The sequence below is a fragment of the Silurus aristotelis genome, assembly GCF_946808225.1.
Source record: "Silurus aristotelis genome assembly, chromosome: 3".
Lineage (NCBI taxonomy): Eukaryota > Metazoa > Chordata > Actinopteri > Siluriformes > Siluridae > Silurus > Silurus aristotelis.
In genome coordinates this window covers 11,764,339-11,778,904 of record NC_139576.1, presented here as the reverse complement: position 1 = coordinate 11,778,904, position 14,566 = coordinate 11,764,339, and the positions used below count along the sequence as shown (strand labels likewise).

The window sequence follows — 14,566 nt, the reverse complement described above, 5'->3', positions numbered from 1 at the left end:
CCTGCTCATACCTCCTAGTTGAAGTGAAGGAAAAATTTGTAGTAGCAGGTTGATGTCCAAATATTTTTTTCCATATAGTGTACCCAGTGGTGGTCACAGTAAATACCAAACACTTTTTTTTCTCTCTCTCTCTCTCTTTAGCATATGTTAGGAAAACATCAAAATTGAACATCTAAACTATTCTAATCCTGTTCAGTTAATAAGCAGCAGGTTTAACAAGTACATACATTTAAAAAAGTTAGTATACCTAAAGCTGTTTAGATGCTTGCTATCTAATTCTACATTTCTCATTGAATGCTGACCCACCTGTTGCCCATATGCTATTGTGCAAGGATTAAAACCACAAACCATAAACTACATAAAAGATTTGTGGACTGTATAAATATTAACTATCAAATGAACCACACTGTACATGCACATTGCTTTCACTGTACAAAAACAAATTTGCAATGTTTGACTGTTAAAATATATATATATATATATATATATATATATATATATATATATATATATATATATATATATATATATATATATATATATATATATACAGTGGGTACGGAAAGTATTCAGACCCCCTTAAATTTTTCACTCTTTGTTATATTGCAGCCATTTGCTAAAATCATTTAAGTTCATTCTTCTTCCTCATGAATGTACACACAGCACCCCATACTGACAGAAAAACACAGAATTGTTGACCTTTTTGCAGATTTATTAAAAAAGAAAAACTGAAATATCACATGGTCCTAAGTATTCAGACCCTTTGCTGTGACACTCATATATTTAACTCAGGTGCTTTCCATTTCTTCTGATCATCCTTGAGATGGTTCTACACCTTTATTTGAGTCCAGAAATTTTTGATTATACTGATTGGACTTGATTAGGAAAGCCACACACCTGTTTATATAAGACCTTACAGATCACAATGCATGTCAGAGCAAATGAGAATCATTAAGGTCAAAGGAACTGCCTGAAGAGCTCAGAGACAGAATTGTGGCAAGGCACAGATCTGGCCAAGGTTCCAAAAAAATTTCTGCTGCACTTAAGGTTCCTAAGAGCACAGTGGCCTCCATAATCCTCAAATGGAAGACGTTTGGGATGACCAGAACCATTCCTAGAGCTGGCCGTCCGGCCAAACTGAGCTATCGGGGGAGAAGAGCCTTGGTGAGAGAGGTAAAGAAGAACCCAAAGATCACTGTGGCTGAGCTCCAGAGATGCAGTCAGGAGATGGGAGAAAGTTGTAGAAAGTCAACCATCACTGCAGCCCTTCACCAGTGGGGCTTTATAGCAGAGTGTCCCGACGGAAGCCTCTCCTCAGTGCAGGACACATGAAAACCCGCATGGAGTTCTCCAAGATGGTGAGAAATAAGATTCTCTGGTCTGATGAGACCAAGATAGAACTTTTTGGCCTTAATTCTAAGCGGTATGTGTGGAGAAAACCAGGCACTGCTTATCACCTGTCCAGTACAGTCTCAACAATGAAGCATGGTGGTGGCAGCATCATGCTGTGGGGGCGTTTTTCAGCTGCAGGGACAGGACGACTGGTTGCAATCAAGGGAAAGATGAATGCGGCCAAGCACAGGGATATCCTGGACGAAAACCTTCTCCAGAGTGCTTTGGACCTCAGACTGGGCTGAAGGTTTACCTTCCAACAAGACAATGACCCTAAGCACACAGCTAAAATAACAATGGAGTGGCTTCACAACAACTTTGTGACTGTTCTTGAATGGCCCAGCCAGAGCAATGACTTAAACCCAATTGAGCATCTCTGGAGAGACCTAAAAATAGCTGTCCACCAACGTTTACCGTCCAACCTGACAGAACTGGAGAGGATCTGCAAGGAGGAATGGCAGAGGATCCCTGAATCCAGGTGTGAAAAACTTGTGGCAGCCTTCCCAAAAAGACTCATGGCTGTATTAGATCAAAAGGGGGCTTCTACTAAATACTGAGCAAAGGGTCTGAATACTTAGGACCATGTGACATTTCAGTTTTTCTTTTTTAATAAATCTGCAACAATGTCAACAATTCTGTGTTTTTCTGTCAATATAGGGTGCTATGTGTACATTTATGAGGAAAAGAAATGAACTTAAATGATTTTAGCAAATGGCTGCAAAATAAAAAAGAGTGAAAAATTTAAGGGTGTCTGAATACTTTCCGTACCCACTGTATATATATATATATATATATATACACTCTGACAGGAGAAATTGACATGGATCATGCTTATTATTTAAAAATTGTTTACTTGACTTTCATTATAGATATATTGTCTTTGTAATGACAATGAGTCTCATTAATGACATTTTTGCATAACCACACTATATAGACAAACGTATTGGGACACCTGGCTTTTCCAGCTATATGTGGTTCTTTCCCAAACTGTTACCACAAAGTTGGACTCACACAATTGTAAAGAATGTATTTGTATGCATTCACTTTTCCCTTCATTTAAACTAGGAGACCCAAACCTGTATACATTTACATGGTTTGGAGAGGAGGATCTTGAGTGGCCTGCTATAGCACTCTGACCTCCACCTGACAAAACACCTTTGAGATGAATTGGAACAAGCACACTATAAAATCTAGTGGAGCATCTTCCCAGAAAAGTGGAAGTTATTATATGAGCAAATGGGGACAAAATGTTGAATGGGATGTAGATTAGATTACAAGTGTACATGTTTAGTAGGCACAGTGTTTGGCTGTTATAAGCTTCTCAGGATAATACTGACTCAGATTCAGATCATTAAAACATAAATAATATAGATATAACAGCAGAGAAATTGAGCACTTTAGATCAGGGTTTAAAATGAAAATACAATAAATACTATGATGATATGATATGATCATTTGCCTGTATTTAAACAATTAAAATAAAGGATGATAATACATATATAATAACTGTTCAATGGATGGGCGTTTGAAAAGCCTGTCGTCTGTAGGCAATGAATAAATAAATAAAAAAAAAACTTATTTTGTATAGATTTTATTTATTACATATTAAATTAAATGCAAATTAAATAGTCAAATATGAGTTGCTTTTTAGCATTTAGAATGGAATATTTAAATGTGATTTTGTTGTTGTTTCACTTTTTTTTTTGCATCTTGTGGATTTGGGTAAAGTGCAAAAACTATTTCTGCTTGAGATGTTTCAGTTCAGGAAATCCTGCAGTTAAGATGAAAATATACAGTACGAAGCTATAGCCAAACATACAACATACAGAATTTACACACATTTTTACACACATTTACATACATTTCTTCTGGCTTAAGTGCATTGTGTTTTGGTAATCGAGGGTTTGTTAAATGTTACTTCAGTTTAATTGGTTTGATTAGATTGATTAGTACCAAGCAAAGACAGATTTGTCTAATCTATTAATCTTCACTGCCTCATTCTCTCCTGCTAATGGTTTTGTCCAGAGTCGAACAGCAAGGCAATTCAGAGAATAGTGGTGATTTTCCTTTAAAAAATGGTTCCTGACCAATGATAATAGCAAACTCAATAAGTATTTACTATGGCTGTGATTCTTGACTCTAAACAGTAACATTTGATTGACTTATTGGTTTCCATGCTTCAGGTGTATGATAACAGGTTATGCCATTCAACCAATCATCTTGTTCCTCTCACGAGAACCTTAGAAAGAAACGATGACACATAATTGACAAAGCAAATGTATAAATATCTGCTAAATGCCAGTGATTAGCATATAAGTAATTAGGGCATATGCCATTATTAGCATATGCATAAATTATTAAAATCACCTTCGTATTTTGCACAGGGAATGTTGTGCTTTTTTTTCACTAGTCAAAAATGCAAATGCAAACAAGCAGGCAGTGTTTTGCATTTCCTAAGGCAAAAGTAGTGCACTCAAGCTTTCTAAGCCTAATGATGAAAAAATTTATCTGCCCGGTTAGGAATACTAATTTAACATCCACAAATTTCATGGTTTCTCCAGCTGAGATTCTCATTACACATAAATTGATGAGTGATGTGGAAAATTCAATGTATTAGGAATGCCTGGTGCTCAATTTCATGCCCCTAGGATTAAAATTCCAACTGTTTCTGTGGTGACATGAAGCATCTTCACAAACCTTGGTATTAAAAGCCTAATTCAGGGCAAACATTCATATATTTAACATTTGCTTCTCTGGTGCATTAATAATGACTACATTGTGCAAAAAGGTTACTGCTTTTTACTTCTCCTTTGGGAAGAAAGAAAGGAATCTGAAATTGGGGTTGTATAGACTAGTTGACCTGTCAGTCAATACATTTAATAATAAGCACTGTTGTGGGGAGCTGTCAGCCATTTGGGGTTTATACTGAGAGAGCTTTCAGAGCCGTGGGTTGCACATCACTTTCTGATCCCAGCCACCATATATAGCCAGAGCACTGGTGCATGCCAGCTCAAAGTGGCCAATCTGGACTACTACAAACTACTACCATGGGCAGAGTTGAACATGGCAGAAAAACATCCTATACAACTGTGGATGTAACACCCTAAATCATTAAGCTCCTAAAGACGTCCTATGACAGACCGTACGCTTTGAGTTTCAGAATTGTCAAAAACGTCTAGCTCAGGGCATTTTTATTCAGATTTATTAAAAATAGCATAATATCTAACACAAATATCTAATATCTTGCATATTCATTGTACAATTTATTTGCTTTTGTCATAAACAATGAGGCCGGAAATATAACCTATAACCTGTATATGACTGCTAAACAAAATAACACAACCTAAAAACACTCATGTCCTTGAAACTATAAACTATGAGAAAAAAAAAGACTGAATTTATTAAATTGAAGTAACCATGATGTAGTGATTATAGGTTTTAATGTTCTGCATTTCATGCTTACGTACAGCAGTGAGCTGGAAAAGTGAAAAGTGAAAAATATGGAATTAAGTCACCCAGCTCTGGCACAGCAGGTCAACATGCGTGAGCAAGTTTTGAAGCATCCAGGCCAGTCAAACCTCAGGGTAGAAACAGCAGATTCGACAGCAGAACAGTTTGTCTCAGCGGAGTGATGAAGCAATTTCCCACAGCAGCCTCCACCTGCAGCGAGCCAGCCAGGTGTACTCAGGCCTGCAGGGAGACACACTGGCTCTCCTTCAAAATGCATCAGTAGCGATCCTTCCACAAAATCAAGTTTAGAAAATCGTGTCATAAAAAAAAAAAAAGACAAAAAAATCAACAGGAAACGCACAGTCTGCAATGTCAAGGAAACCTGTTTTGATTAAATATTATCATTTTATTCTTTGTATTTTTATACAGTATTTGATGCTTCACATGTAAAGCCAACCCTGTTCATGTATCACCCAGTAAACAGACTTAATACTTATTAACAGTATTTTTTTGCTGTTAGACTTTTGCTGAAAAGAGGTAGTGAGGACTGAAATCGTGTACAAGGTCATGGAGATACTGTTGCATTTCATTTCCTGCTCCTCTTCTCACATCCTGTTTCAGGAAATGGCATTTGCAACTGCGGGACCTGTGAGTGCTGGGATGGCTGGACAGGGAACGCCTGCGAAATCTGGATGGCAGAAGAGTACTAACAATTTCTAAAGATTTTCTGTTCATCTAAAAAAAGGCTGCTCAACAGGATTCGGTGCCAGTATGAAAACAGATGCACTCTGAACCTGCTTGTTGTATATAACAGTATTCATTGTACTGGTTACAAATCTGCTTTATTAAAACTTTTTTTTTTTTTTGGATATGCAAGTCAAACATATGTGAGCAAAAGACAGTATTTTTTGACACGCTACCTTGTAATTCTTTTGTTTCCATTATAACTATATGTTACTAAATGCTTTTTAATTAAGAATGGACGCATACACACATTCACTAAAGCCACATAGGATGGATGCGGATACATGGGCAGGATCCAAACAGTGTTTTTATTATTGATGTGATTGTTATTTTTTCTGTATGTATATGAGCTTGTTACAGTTGTCCCTCAAATCAAAATGGATGAAAACCAGGTTAATCCAGCAATTAAGCGAGCGATTCTACAATAACATAACTTTAAGTGTGCTTCAATTATACTGTATCACTCAGGTGCACATTGTAACACTTCAGTATGAGTGGGTTAAATTTTAGACATAAACTCCTACATGCAGTTATTAGGGGGAAATAGGGTAACATCAACAGAAGAGTTTGTCTATATGACCCAGCAAAGTATATTTTTCCGAAAGATCAAACTAATGACTCTGAAAAGTGCAGCCTCTACTTTAAAACATGAGTTGATTTAAACATCTCATGCATTCAAGTCAATTACTAACCTTAAGGTAGTTTACTGAGAAGTGGGGGGAGGAGTTTGTGGATCATTGTCATTTACCTGCTCTAGACTGATCAATGAAGTGATGTGGCTTGCTAAAACTGAATCTGATCTTATCACTCCATACTATAAAGCTAAATGCATAACCACTTCAAATCAGTGCCTTATTTACTGTACATTTATGTAACTAATCATTAATAGTAAACCATATACATCTTTCAACATAGTTATTTTTATATAGCTGGGCCTTTACCAATGTTAGTCAAATACATCTAATCTAATGTACGGTATGAGGTAAAACTAATAAGGTGTCAAGCTTGTCAAAAACATGCTATATTCACCTCTTATATAGTTAGCTGTAGTTTCACATGTAATAGGTTTCCCCATATACTGAAGTGTTACTAAAAACCTGGAACGAGAAGTCACGGTAAAAATGTTGCTATGAGAATATGAACGAAAAACAGCATGTTTTCTATTGTATAAAGCTCAGCAATAAAACCATTTTAGACGTGCCATAGAAAAGCTGTTAAATATAATCATTTACAGTGATATAAGAAATTATGTGTAATGTGTAGACAAGCCATTTTGAGAGAAATGCCCATGCTTGAATGTTCACATATTTATATATTATAGGACAAAAGACCAGAAGGTATGAAAATACGGGAATCAAGACTCACAATAATCACGATTCACCAACAGTTTGATCATAATCAAAAAAAAAAAAAAAGACTGAGTACAGTAATATACTGCACATAATATTGCATTAAGGTTCTTAGTGACATTACAGTACACCTTTATAGAAAGATTTTATTCAAGATGTTGTATCTGTGTATACAACAAACACAAACTGTACAGTGCAGACAAACTCTTTGCATATATGTATGTAAAATTAGCAGTACATACCGACATTTCTTGATACACATAGCCTACAACATGCATTTCTTAAATGCCACCCTCTTCCCATGCAAAAGATGAAGTAATGGTCACACTGATGACCGAAACACAAGAACAAATTGACAAGGACTTTTTGCCAAGAAAAAATAAAAAAGGAACAAGATTAAGAAATAACAGTGTGTGGTATGTATGTGGTAGGATGAATAGACATCATCACACATCACCTGCATGGAACAGAACATTAATGGTACCATTTTTCCAAGAGAAAGAGAAAAAAATAAACTAAACCAAACAGACTGACAAACAAATGTACATATACTGACCAGTCATTTACAAAAATAAATTCAGCCTTCATAGGACTAGTTAACTGGTTTGAAGGGCAGGTTAGCCCAGCATGTAGAGTTCATCTCAGAGAATGATCAGTGTGTGTCGTAAAGGTTGTGGAAGTGGGACAGCAGCTCTCAAACTCGACTCATATGCGAAACGCTCCCCTTGTCTACGGCACTGCATGTCATTCTAACAACACAGCATTTGTACAAAATATGTAAGTCGAACTAATGTGCTTCGATACATCCTAATATAGAAAGTAGCTCATAATCCCGATAAATTCCAGAAAATACAGGTCTTCAAATGAAGCCTTGGATTATATTTGCGATTTTTAGCAGCCCAGCTTTCAGTCTACATAATAACATTCTAAATCGTATTCATTAAACTATGAGAGCTATTAAAAGCAAGACAGGCGTAATATCAAATCTTGATCAGAGATTCAGAAAAAGGAAAAAATAAATCCTCGAAAATCATTCGTTAAAAGTCGTGAGTAAATGATAAACTCGGAATCGAAACTGCTACGATTTCAATTCTGAGAAAGTGCGGTGAAAGAACGTTTGAATAACATGCCCGTTCAATGCTGGCCTAAACAGTCGACTGATCCATTGTACCTTTCCCTTTTTTTTGGTCCTTTAGGAAAAGCATGCAGGTGATTAACTGATAGGTACCCCATGTGTTTAGTCAAATGATCTGTATACTCTAATGACTACAGTCCCACCCATCCAGGATTTACTCGAAAATGTGAGGGTGAATATTTGTCACAGTGAGCAAAGAAGCAAAACTGGACAGAGTGGGTGAGGTTTTAGTGCTGCCCACTACACTTACTGCAATCAGTGGGTCTGGATTATCGGATGGATTGATAAACTTTGGTAAAATTCACAATCAATATTGTTATAAAAAAATGTGAGACGAGTGTTTATAGATAGACTAAGCCACTGTGTGTGTGTGTGTGTGTGTGTGTGTGTGTGTGTGTGTGTGTGTGTGTGTGTGTGTGTGTGTGTGTTTCTTAGGGGCATGAGGCACCTTTAACCCAGCACAGACTGGGTACATGTTTTTGCATGCTGGGTTAGAGGTCATCACAGGCACACAATAGGCCAATATGAGCAGTACTGGACTCTGCATGCTGAGCTAGGAAGGAAAAAAAACCTCTTCCTTATTTAATTATGATAGCTAGTCATTAAACGTCTATTTTTAAAGCTTTTTCGACATTTTTCATTTTCATACAGTTAAGCCATTGCTTGATTTGCATCATACGTCATGAATAGTAACACAATGCTAACCTTGCCCATGCTTTGAGGAACAGAAAAAAGGCCTGTTTAGTGAACACCAGGATTGGGCTGACAGTTCAGCAAGAAGGGGAGTGCCTTGACCTGAGGCCTACAAGGCCTATACATGTTCCTAGAGCGTGTGCTCTAAGCTATCAGTAAAGAAAAATAGAATTTGGCTTTCTCTATATGCCGGCTTGGTGAAGATATGAGCTATGTGAACACGTATGCATCAAGCACCTCCGTGCGTTCAGATCTCATGCACTGACTGCAGGAGCGCAATGTGTGTTTGTGGATTTGTGGATAAAATTCCTGTTCAGCTTCCGATGTCTCTTTCTTTACACTTGATCAAGAAAGGGAAACAGTACTGAGCCTAAGCCTAATTCATATTTTTATGGGCTTCATGGTGACTCCAGTCCTCCTGAATTATTCCGAGCCACCTCAGTCCTGCACAAATAATGTGTGTGGGTGAGTGTGTGTGTGAGGGTGTACTGGATGTGTTAACAGAGATGCATGTTAGGGTTGTTAGAAAAATCACACATAGCCCCTGCAATAGGTTTTCTCTAGCACAGGACAGAGAAAAGAGTGTGAGTCTGACGAATGAAAAAGAAAGCAAAAAAAGAGAGAGTAAGCAAGACTGAAAAGGAGACACAGGAAGGAACTCTATAAAAAAATTCGAGGACAACAGTCCTGTATTTCTCATGAGTCAGTCAGTAGTTTACTTCCCCCAGAGCATAGCTGGTGTTTTCACTGTGTATAGAAAATAGATCTGAATTAGACGCTTCTGTTACAGGGCTCAAAAAAAGTAGTCATGGGTGACCATCAGCGAGACAAAGATGGCCACTGCTCAACACGACCCACGGCCACCAGTTCCACTCTTCGTTCACAGGGATTGTCACAGTCACAGACAAATGAGTCTTGGTATTGTATGTGCAGGTGCAGGAAAGGGGGTGGTGATCTAAAGGGTATGGGTTTTCAGTGAGAGGGTTAAAGGCATTCCATATCTGCTAGGGCATTCCATGGTGCGGGTTCAGATGATTCATTCAGTCGAATCCTCCTTGTCGCTACGCTTGGCCGCACTTCTGCAATCAATTTGCCAAGTGGAGGGAGAAAGTCAGAGAAGAGCAGAAAAGGAGAACAGAAGAAGAGGGGCTCGTCTGGGCCAGATCCATTGAAGAGAAAAGGTTGGCATGTCGCCCTTTTGCTAAGTCAAGGGTGGGCTATGTGCTGGGCTTGCTTGCCTCCTGGCTGACAGGCTTGCCTCCGTTCATCACGGCCGGCTCGTTTGTGCTTTTAGCGGGTGGCGCAGCAGCTTTGGGCACGGTCTCTCCCACGTCGTGCAATGATGGCTCTCGGTACATCGCGACTGCAGGAGCAGAGCACACACACACACACACACACACACACACACACACATATATATGCCGAGCTGAAATAATAAGTGAAATAATAAAACAGCATAATACCTGCGGCCTCTATATGCAATCTTTAAAAAATGCTTGGTTGAGAAGTGTGCATTCATTAGGCAAACTCTGACAGAGCCTGTGTGACGTTGTCAGAGTTTAAGGCAGCCTGTCAGACAGGCTCCAGACACAATGCCACATTTCAAAAGGGGGGGAATCGGGGGGTGGCTGATATCCCGTGATAAGTTCTCCTGCTTATGTAACAGAAACTCAGCTTAGCTCTGCACTAAAAAGCTTGTTTTAATCCAAACTGCTTCAGAGATCCAATCTTTTGCTTACCTTAGGCTGCGAACAGGTGGCCTTTCTGCATTTGTGGCTATATAATGCACACAAATCAGCATGTGAGAACATGGCCCGGGAGGCATGAGTCTCATCTGCTGAGCCACAATAAAATGTCGACATTTCTCATGCAATGATAGGACAATCCTATCGGCTGCACACAACCCATGTAAACTGTAAATTTCACAGGTCCTTCATCATAATAAACAACATCTCAAACAGGAAGTAAAACATCATGTAACAGTCCAAGCTTGATGAACAGTGCCTGTGTGGATTGGGTTTGGACTTATAGTTAAAATCTTTATGAATCTTTATTTACTTTACTTTACTTTTCTTTTCTTTTCTAAATGTGATTATTGATTATATTCCTTTGACCTTTTACTTTAATAGTTAGCAAGATATAACAGGCACATATAAACTGACTTCAAACACATATAACAAGAACACAAAATTACATAACATAGTTTAGAGCTATAGTTCTCAAAGTGAAGCATAGCAGTAGGTGTCTGATGGATAGCACAAACCATTATTATTAACTTTTGGACATTTATTATTGATCTCCTATAGATAGTAGCAACTTGAATTGAGTTCTAAGTGAAAGGTTTAGGAGAAAATAGCTGTATGGCTCTAATAAATATCCAAATATTTCACACATTTTAAAAAATAAGCCATATATTTTTTTATAAAATAAACCTGCACTGAATTTGTTAAAGGGGAGTTCTGTCTCTCTTTTTTTTTTATTTTTTAAAAACTTTATCTGATATGATTTATCTTTCTGCATAGTCAAAGCTACAAAAGGGGAGATGGGTTCACCGACAAAAACCTGACGCACTTATTACCTTCTAATGGCTTGGGCAGGAAGTGAGCAGCTGGTTTGGTTTTCTTCACTCGGTTGCCCTTCATTGCCTGGCCCTCTTTATTGAGACCCAGAAACCAGGCTCTTCCTGACTCCTGCTGTCTGTACAACATGGACGAGTAGATCACATAGTAGTTCTCAAACACTGACTCTTTAAACTTGCATTCCGCTGTAAAGAGTTCCTATAACAGAGACAGAGAGACAAAGAAAAAGAAAACATGATCATTAAGATGCCGATTTGAGGATTTGTAACTTGCTTGCAATATGAAGGCAGTATATGCCCTCATAGATGAGTTTCATATTAAAAGTGCTTTAAAAAAAGATTGCGACTATTGAATAATGAGAGCTTCGATCTTAATAAAACATATGAACAAGAACAGCAATAATACCCATTTTGAACAAAGCTTATGTGTTATTCCTAAAATAATTTTTCTTCCATTACTAAGTTCTTAATATTAGATATGCGCCTAAAACTCATTTGTACTTTTTTGTAATACAATTTAATCTATTAGTTGTAAAGTGAATTCTTTAAGTAGGACACTATGAATGGGGTTCTGCACCCTAACCATCCGTCTCATTCGAAACAAAATTGTAATCTGCAAATAAAATCAATGGTGTAAAAGCATGAGGGTTCACCAACAGATGAGTGAGACAGTTGGGGATTTTAGTATGTGTAGTTTCCATGTTTGAAAGTCAATTTCCTCCTTGTCATTAAGATGTAAAGACTGCATTTAAATGGCCAAAAAGACTCCTTTTAATTTCTGTAATTGATCATCATGGGTTGAGATATCAAAACTCACTCATGGAACGGAAAAGGAGATTTGCATTGCTGTGATGTATTGCTCTGGGTATGGTAAATAATAATATCTATTAGATATATTATATTGCCACCCTAATACTACAGCGAAAATGTAATAAGATGTTCTAAGGAATTCTGAACACAATGACAACATTATCATTCTTCATGATCACTGCTGAACTATGCAAGGCAGGGAATAAAACCATTTGTTTTTCGATCCTTGAATATCTCTCTTTATTCCGAGTCATTGGTGAATGCCTGCGTCTCTTCTATATTGAATTACCTTGCAATTTATTGCATTGATTAAAGTTTGTTGGCTCCGTCTGTCAGTCCAATATCTCGGCCACTTCATAAATCCAGGAAGCACTGTGCTAGTTTTTTTTGCCAGCATTGAAATAAGCCATGTCCTTACTTACACATGCTAATGAATTCCAAAATGTTATATAATAAGAGGTAATAACAGTCCTGTTAGATTAAACGACAGATCTGTCACGACCTGACGTGCAATAAACGCCGTAAAGCAAATCCACACTGCGCCAAGAAACCAGTCTGGTGTGAATGAAACAGGTATTAAAACGATGATGGCGTATCACTGGCCAGTTAAGACAAGGTTGATATTTTATTTGTGCTGAGCTCCTTATGGTACAGTAAGAACACCTGATTCACTTTCATTTTTAGGTCCAACTGTGTAGAATTCTCGATACAAATCCTTCTATTGCAAAGCATTGTATTAAGAGGCAGGATGCAGAACTCTCTAAATTCCACCTGCTTATTTTTATCGTCTTTTCAAATGCAGGCAATCCCATGGCGCTCTCTGTTATTACCGCTTGTTAAATTGTTCCCTGTCAGCTTCAAACAACCTAGCTTTAGTTCCGAGAAGGAGAATAGGCAGGAACTAAAGTGGCACGTTGGGGAGACACGATGGCTGCCTGACTGAGTCAAGATTGCATTATGTGAGGGTGTTGAACTTGGATCTGTTTTTGGAGGGTTCTCCAGTCCCCTTGATTAAACACTAAAGGGAGGCATATTAACTGCACCAGCACCGTGCACTTCCTCCAGCGGGATATAATGTGTGTGCATCATTTGTGGCTCTGTGTTAAACCCTTCAGGATGTGTAACACCCCAAACAAAAACTGTGCCATAGTGTTGGTCTGATCAAGGATCTTCTTGAAATATCTCACCGATAAGGCTCAAGGTTTCCCCAGAGAATTTGTAGAAGGACCTGAGTAGAATTAATTTTTTCATCATTGGCTGGAAAATGTATCCAGTTTCATCACTACAGCCAAACCCAAATAATACAATCAAGAATAAAGTGTTTATGGCGGTACTTCAGCTGCCTGCATTTGTAATAATGCTGGTGCTGCATGCAGCAATTCCATAAATAACAATTTAACACAGATTCCTAATGCAAAAGAACTGCTCTAAATCCTTGTCTGCCTCTGTAACTTCAGACAAGTAATTAAAGTTTCAGCTCATCAGGTGAGGCATATTGCTCAATGGCTGGTAATTAGTTATATGCTTTTGAATAGAGCTCACCGAACGCTCATTTCCAAATCACATGATGGCACCAGATTTTCAGCATGGCACAAACTGGCACACAGCCAGCAATTAAAACTAATTACAGTGGTTAACATATCAAATACTAAAAATGTGATGGTGACAATTTCCCATTTTTATGCTCAACTCTGTGTCTGATGCATTCTAACATAACTACTGTATCTTCATCTAAGAACAGGACACTGAGGCTACAGGGGGCACGGGTTCACCTGATTCGAGAAACATCACCCTGTCTTTTTCCTGATGTTCATCTGAGCAGGTTGGGTGAGCTTCTGAGATGTCCTGTCATCTTGAAACTGTCCAGCCATTCTCCGACAATCTCTAAACGCTTGGTTTATGCGTACAGAACTGCTGCACTACAGATCTTTTTTGTTTTCTGTAAACCCTAGAAAAATCCTTGATCACTAGTTTCTGAATTACTTCATACCGATTACATAGTCAACGATTCCATGGGATCACGTTTTTTCCATATTTTGATGTTCACTGTGAAAAATAAGTTTTTAACCTGCATGAGTTTGCATGACTATAGAAAAAAACGTCGCTCTTTTTACATGATTGGCTGTCCTAGTTTTTGCCTAGTGACAAATAAAGATGTTTCTTTGATGGTTCAGACTATGACCGAGCTACTTTTCAGTCGACACAGTCTGAGTCACAAAGCAAAGTTTTTTTGCAGCCAATGCCGACGCACACTTGATGCTGATCTTGACTTTATAAAGATAAGATTTAAAAGTCTTTAAAAAATTCGAAGGAAGTAGTTCACAGGTAAGTACAAATTATATAAATGACAGATCAAATCTGACTCCGAAGAGACAGCTATTATGTACTGTAATTTAATGACTAAGGTATATCTCA

The 14,566-nt window shown here is 37.9% G+C and overlaps 2 protein-coding genes across 5 annotated transcripts in view; one reads left to right on the top strand and one right to left on the bottom strand.

The window, feature by feature from the left end:
* Window positions 1-6,839, top strand: part of itgbl1 (integrin, beta-like 1) — a 72,925-nt gene extending 66,086 nt beyond the window's left edge. Inside the window, exon 11 of the mRNA XM_083537064.1 lies at window positions 5,464-6,839. Within this exon, the coding sequence (XP_083393190.1) occupies window positions 5,464-5,552 (89 nt within the window). The 3' untranslated portion in view covers window positions 5,553-6,839. The remainder of the gene's footprint in view (window positions 1-5,463) is intronic.
* A 224-nt stretch (window positions 6,840-7,063) lies between these two features.
* The window catches only part of fgf14 (fibroblast growth factor 14), a 151,619-nt gene continuing 144,116 nt past the window's right edge, over window positions 7,064-14,566 (bottom strand). For all 4 annotated transcript variants that reach the window (XM_083537186.1, XM_083537187.1, XM_083537188.1 and 1 more), the window contains exons 4-5: window positions 11,342-11,540; window positions 7,064-10,126 (exon numbers count right to left, since the gene is read on the bottom strand). In XM_083537186.1, coding sequence (XP_083393312.1) covers window positions 9,981-10,126; window positions 11,342-11,540 — 345 coding nt within the window. In that variant the 3' untranslated portion in view covers window positions 7,064-9,980. The remainder of the gene's footprint in view (window positions 10,127-11,341; window positions 11,541-14,566) is intronic.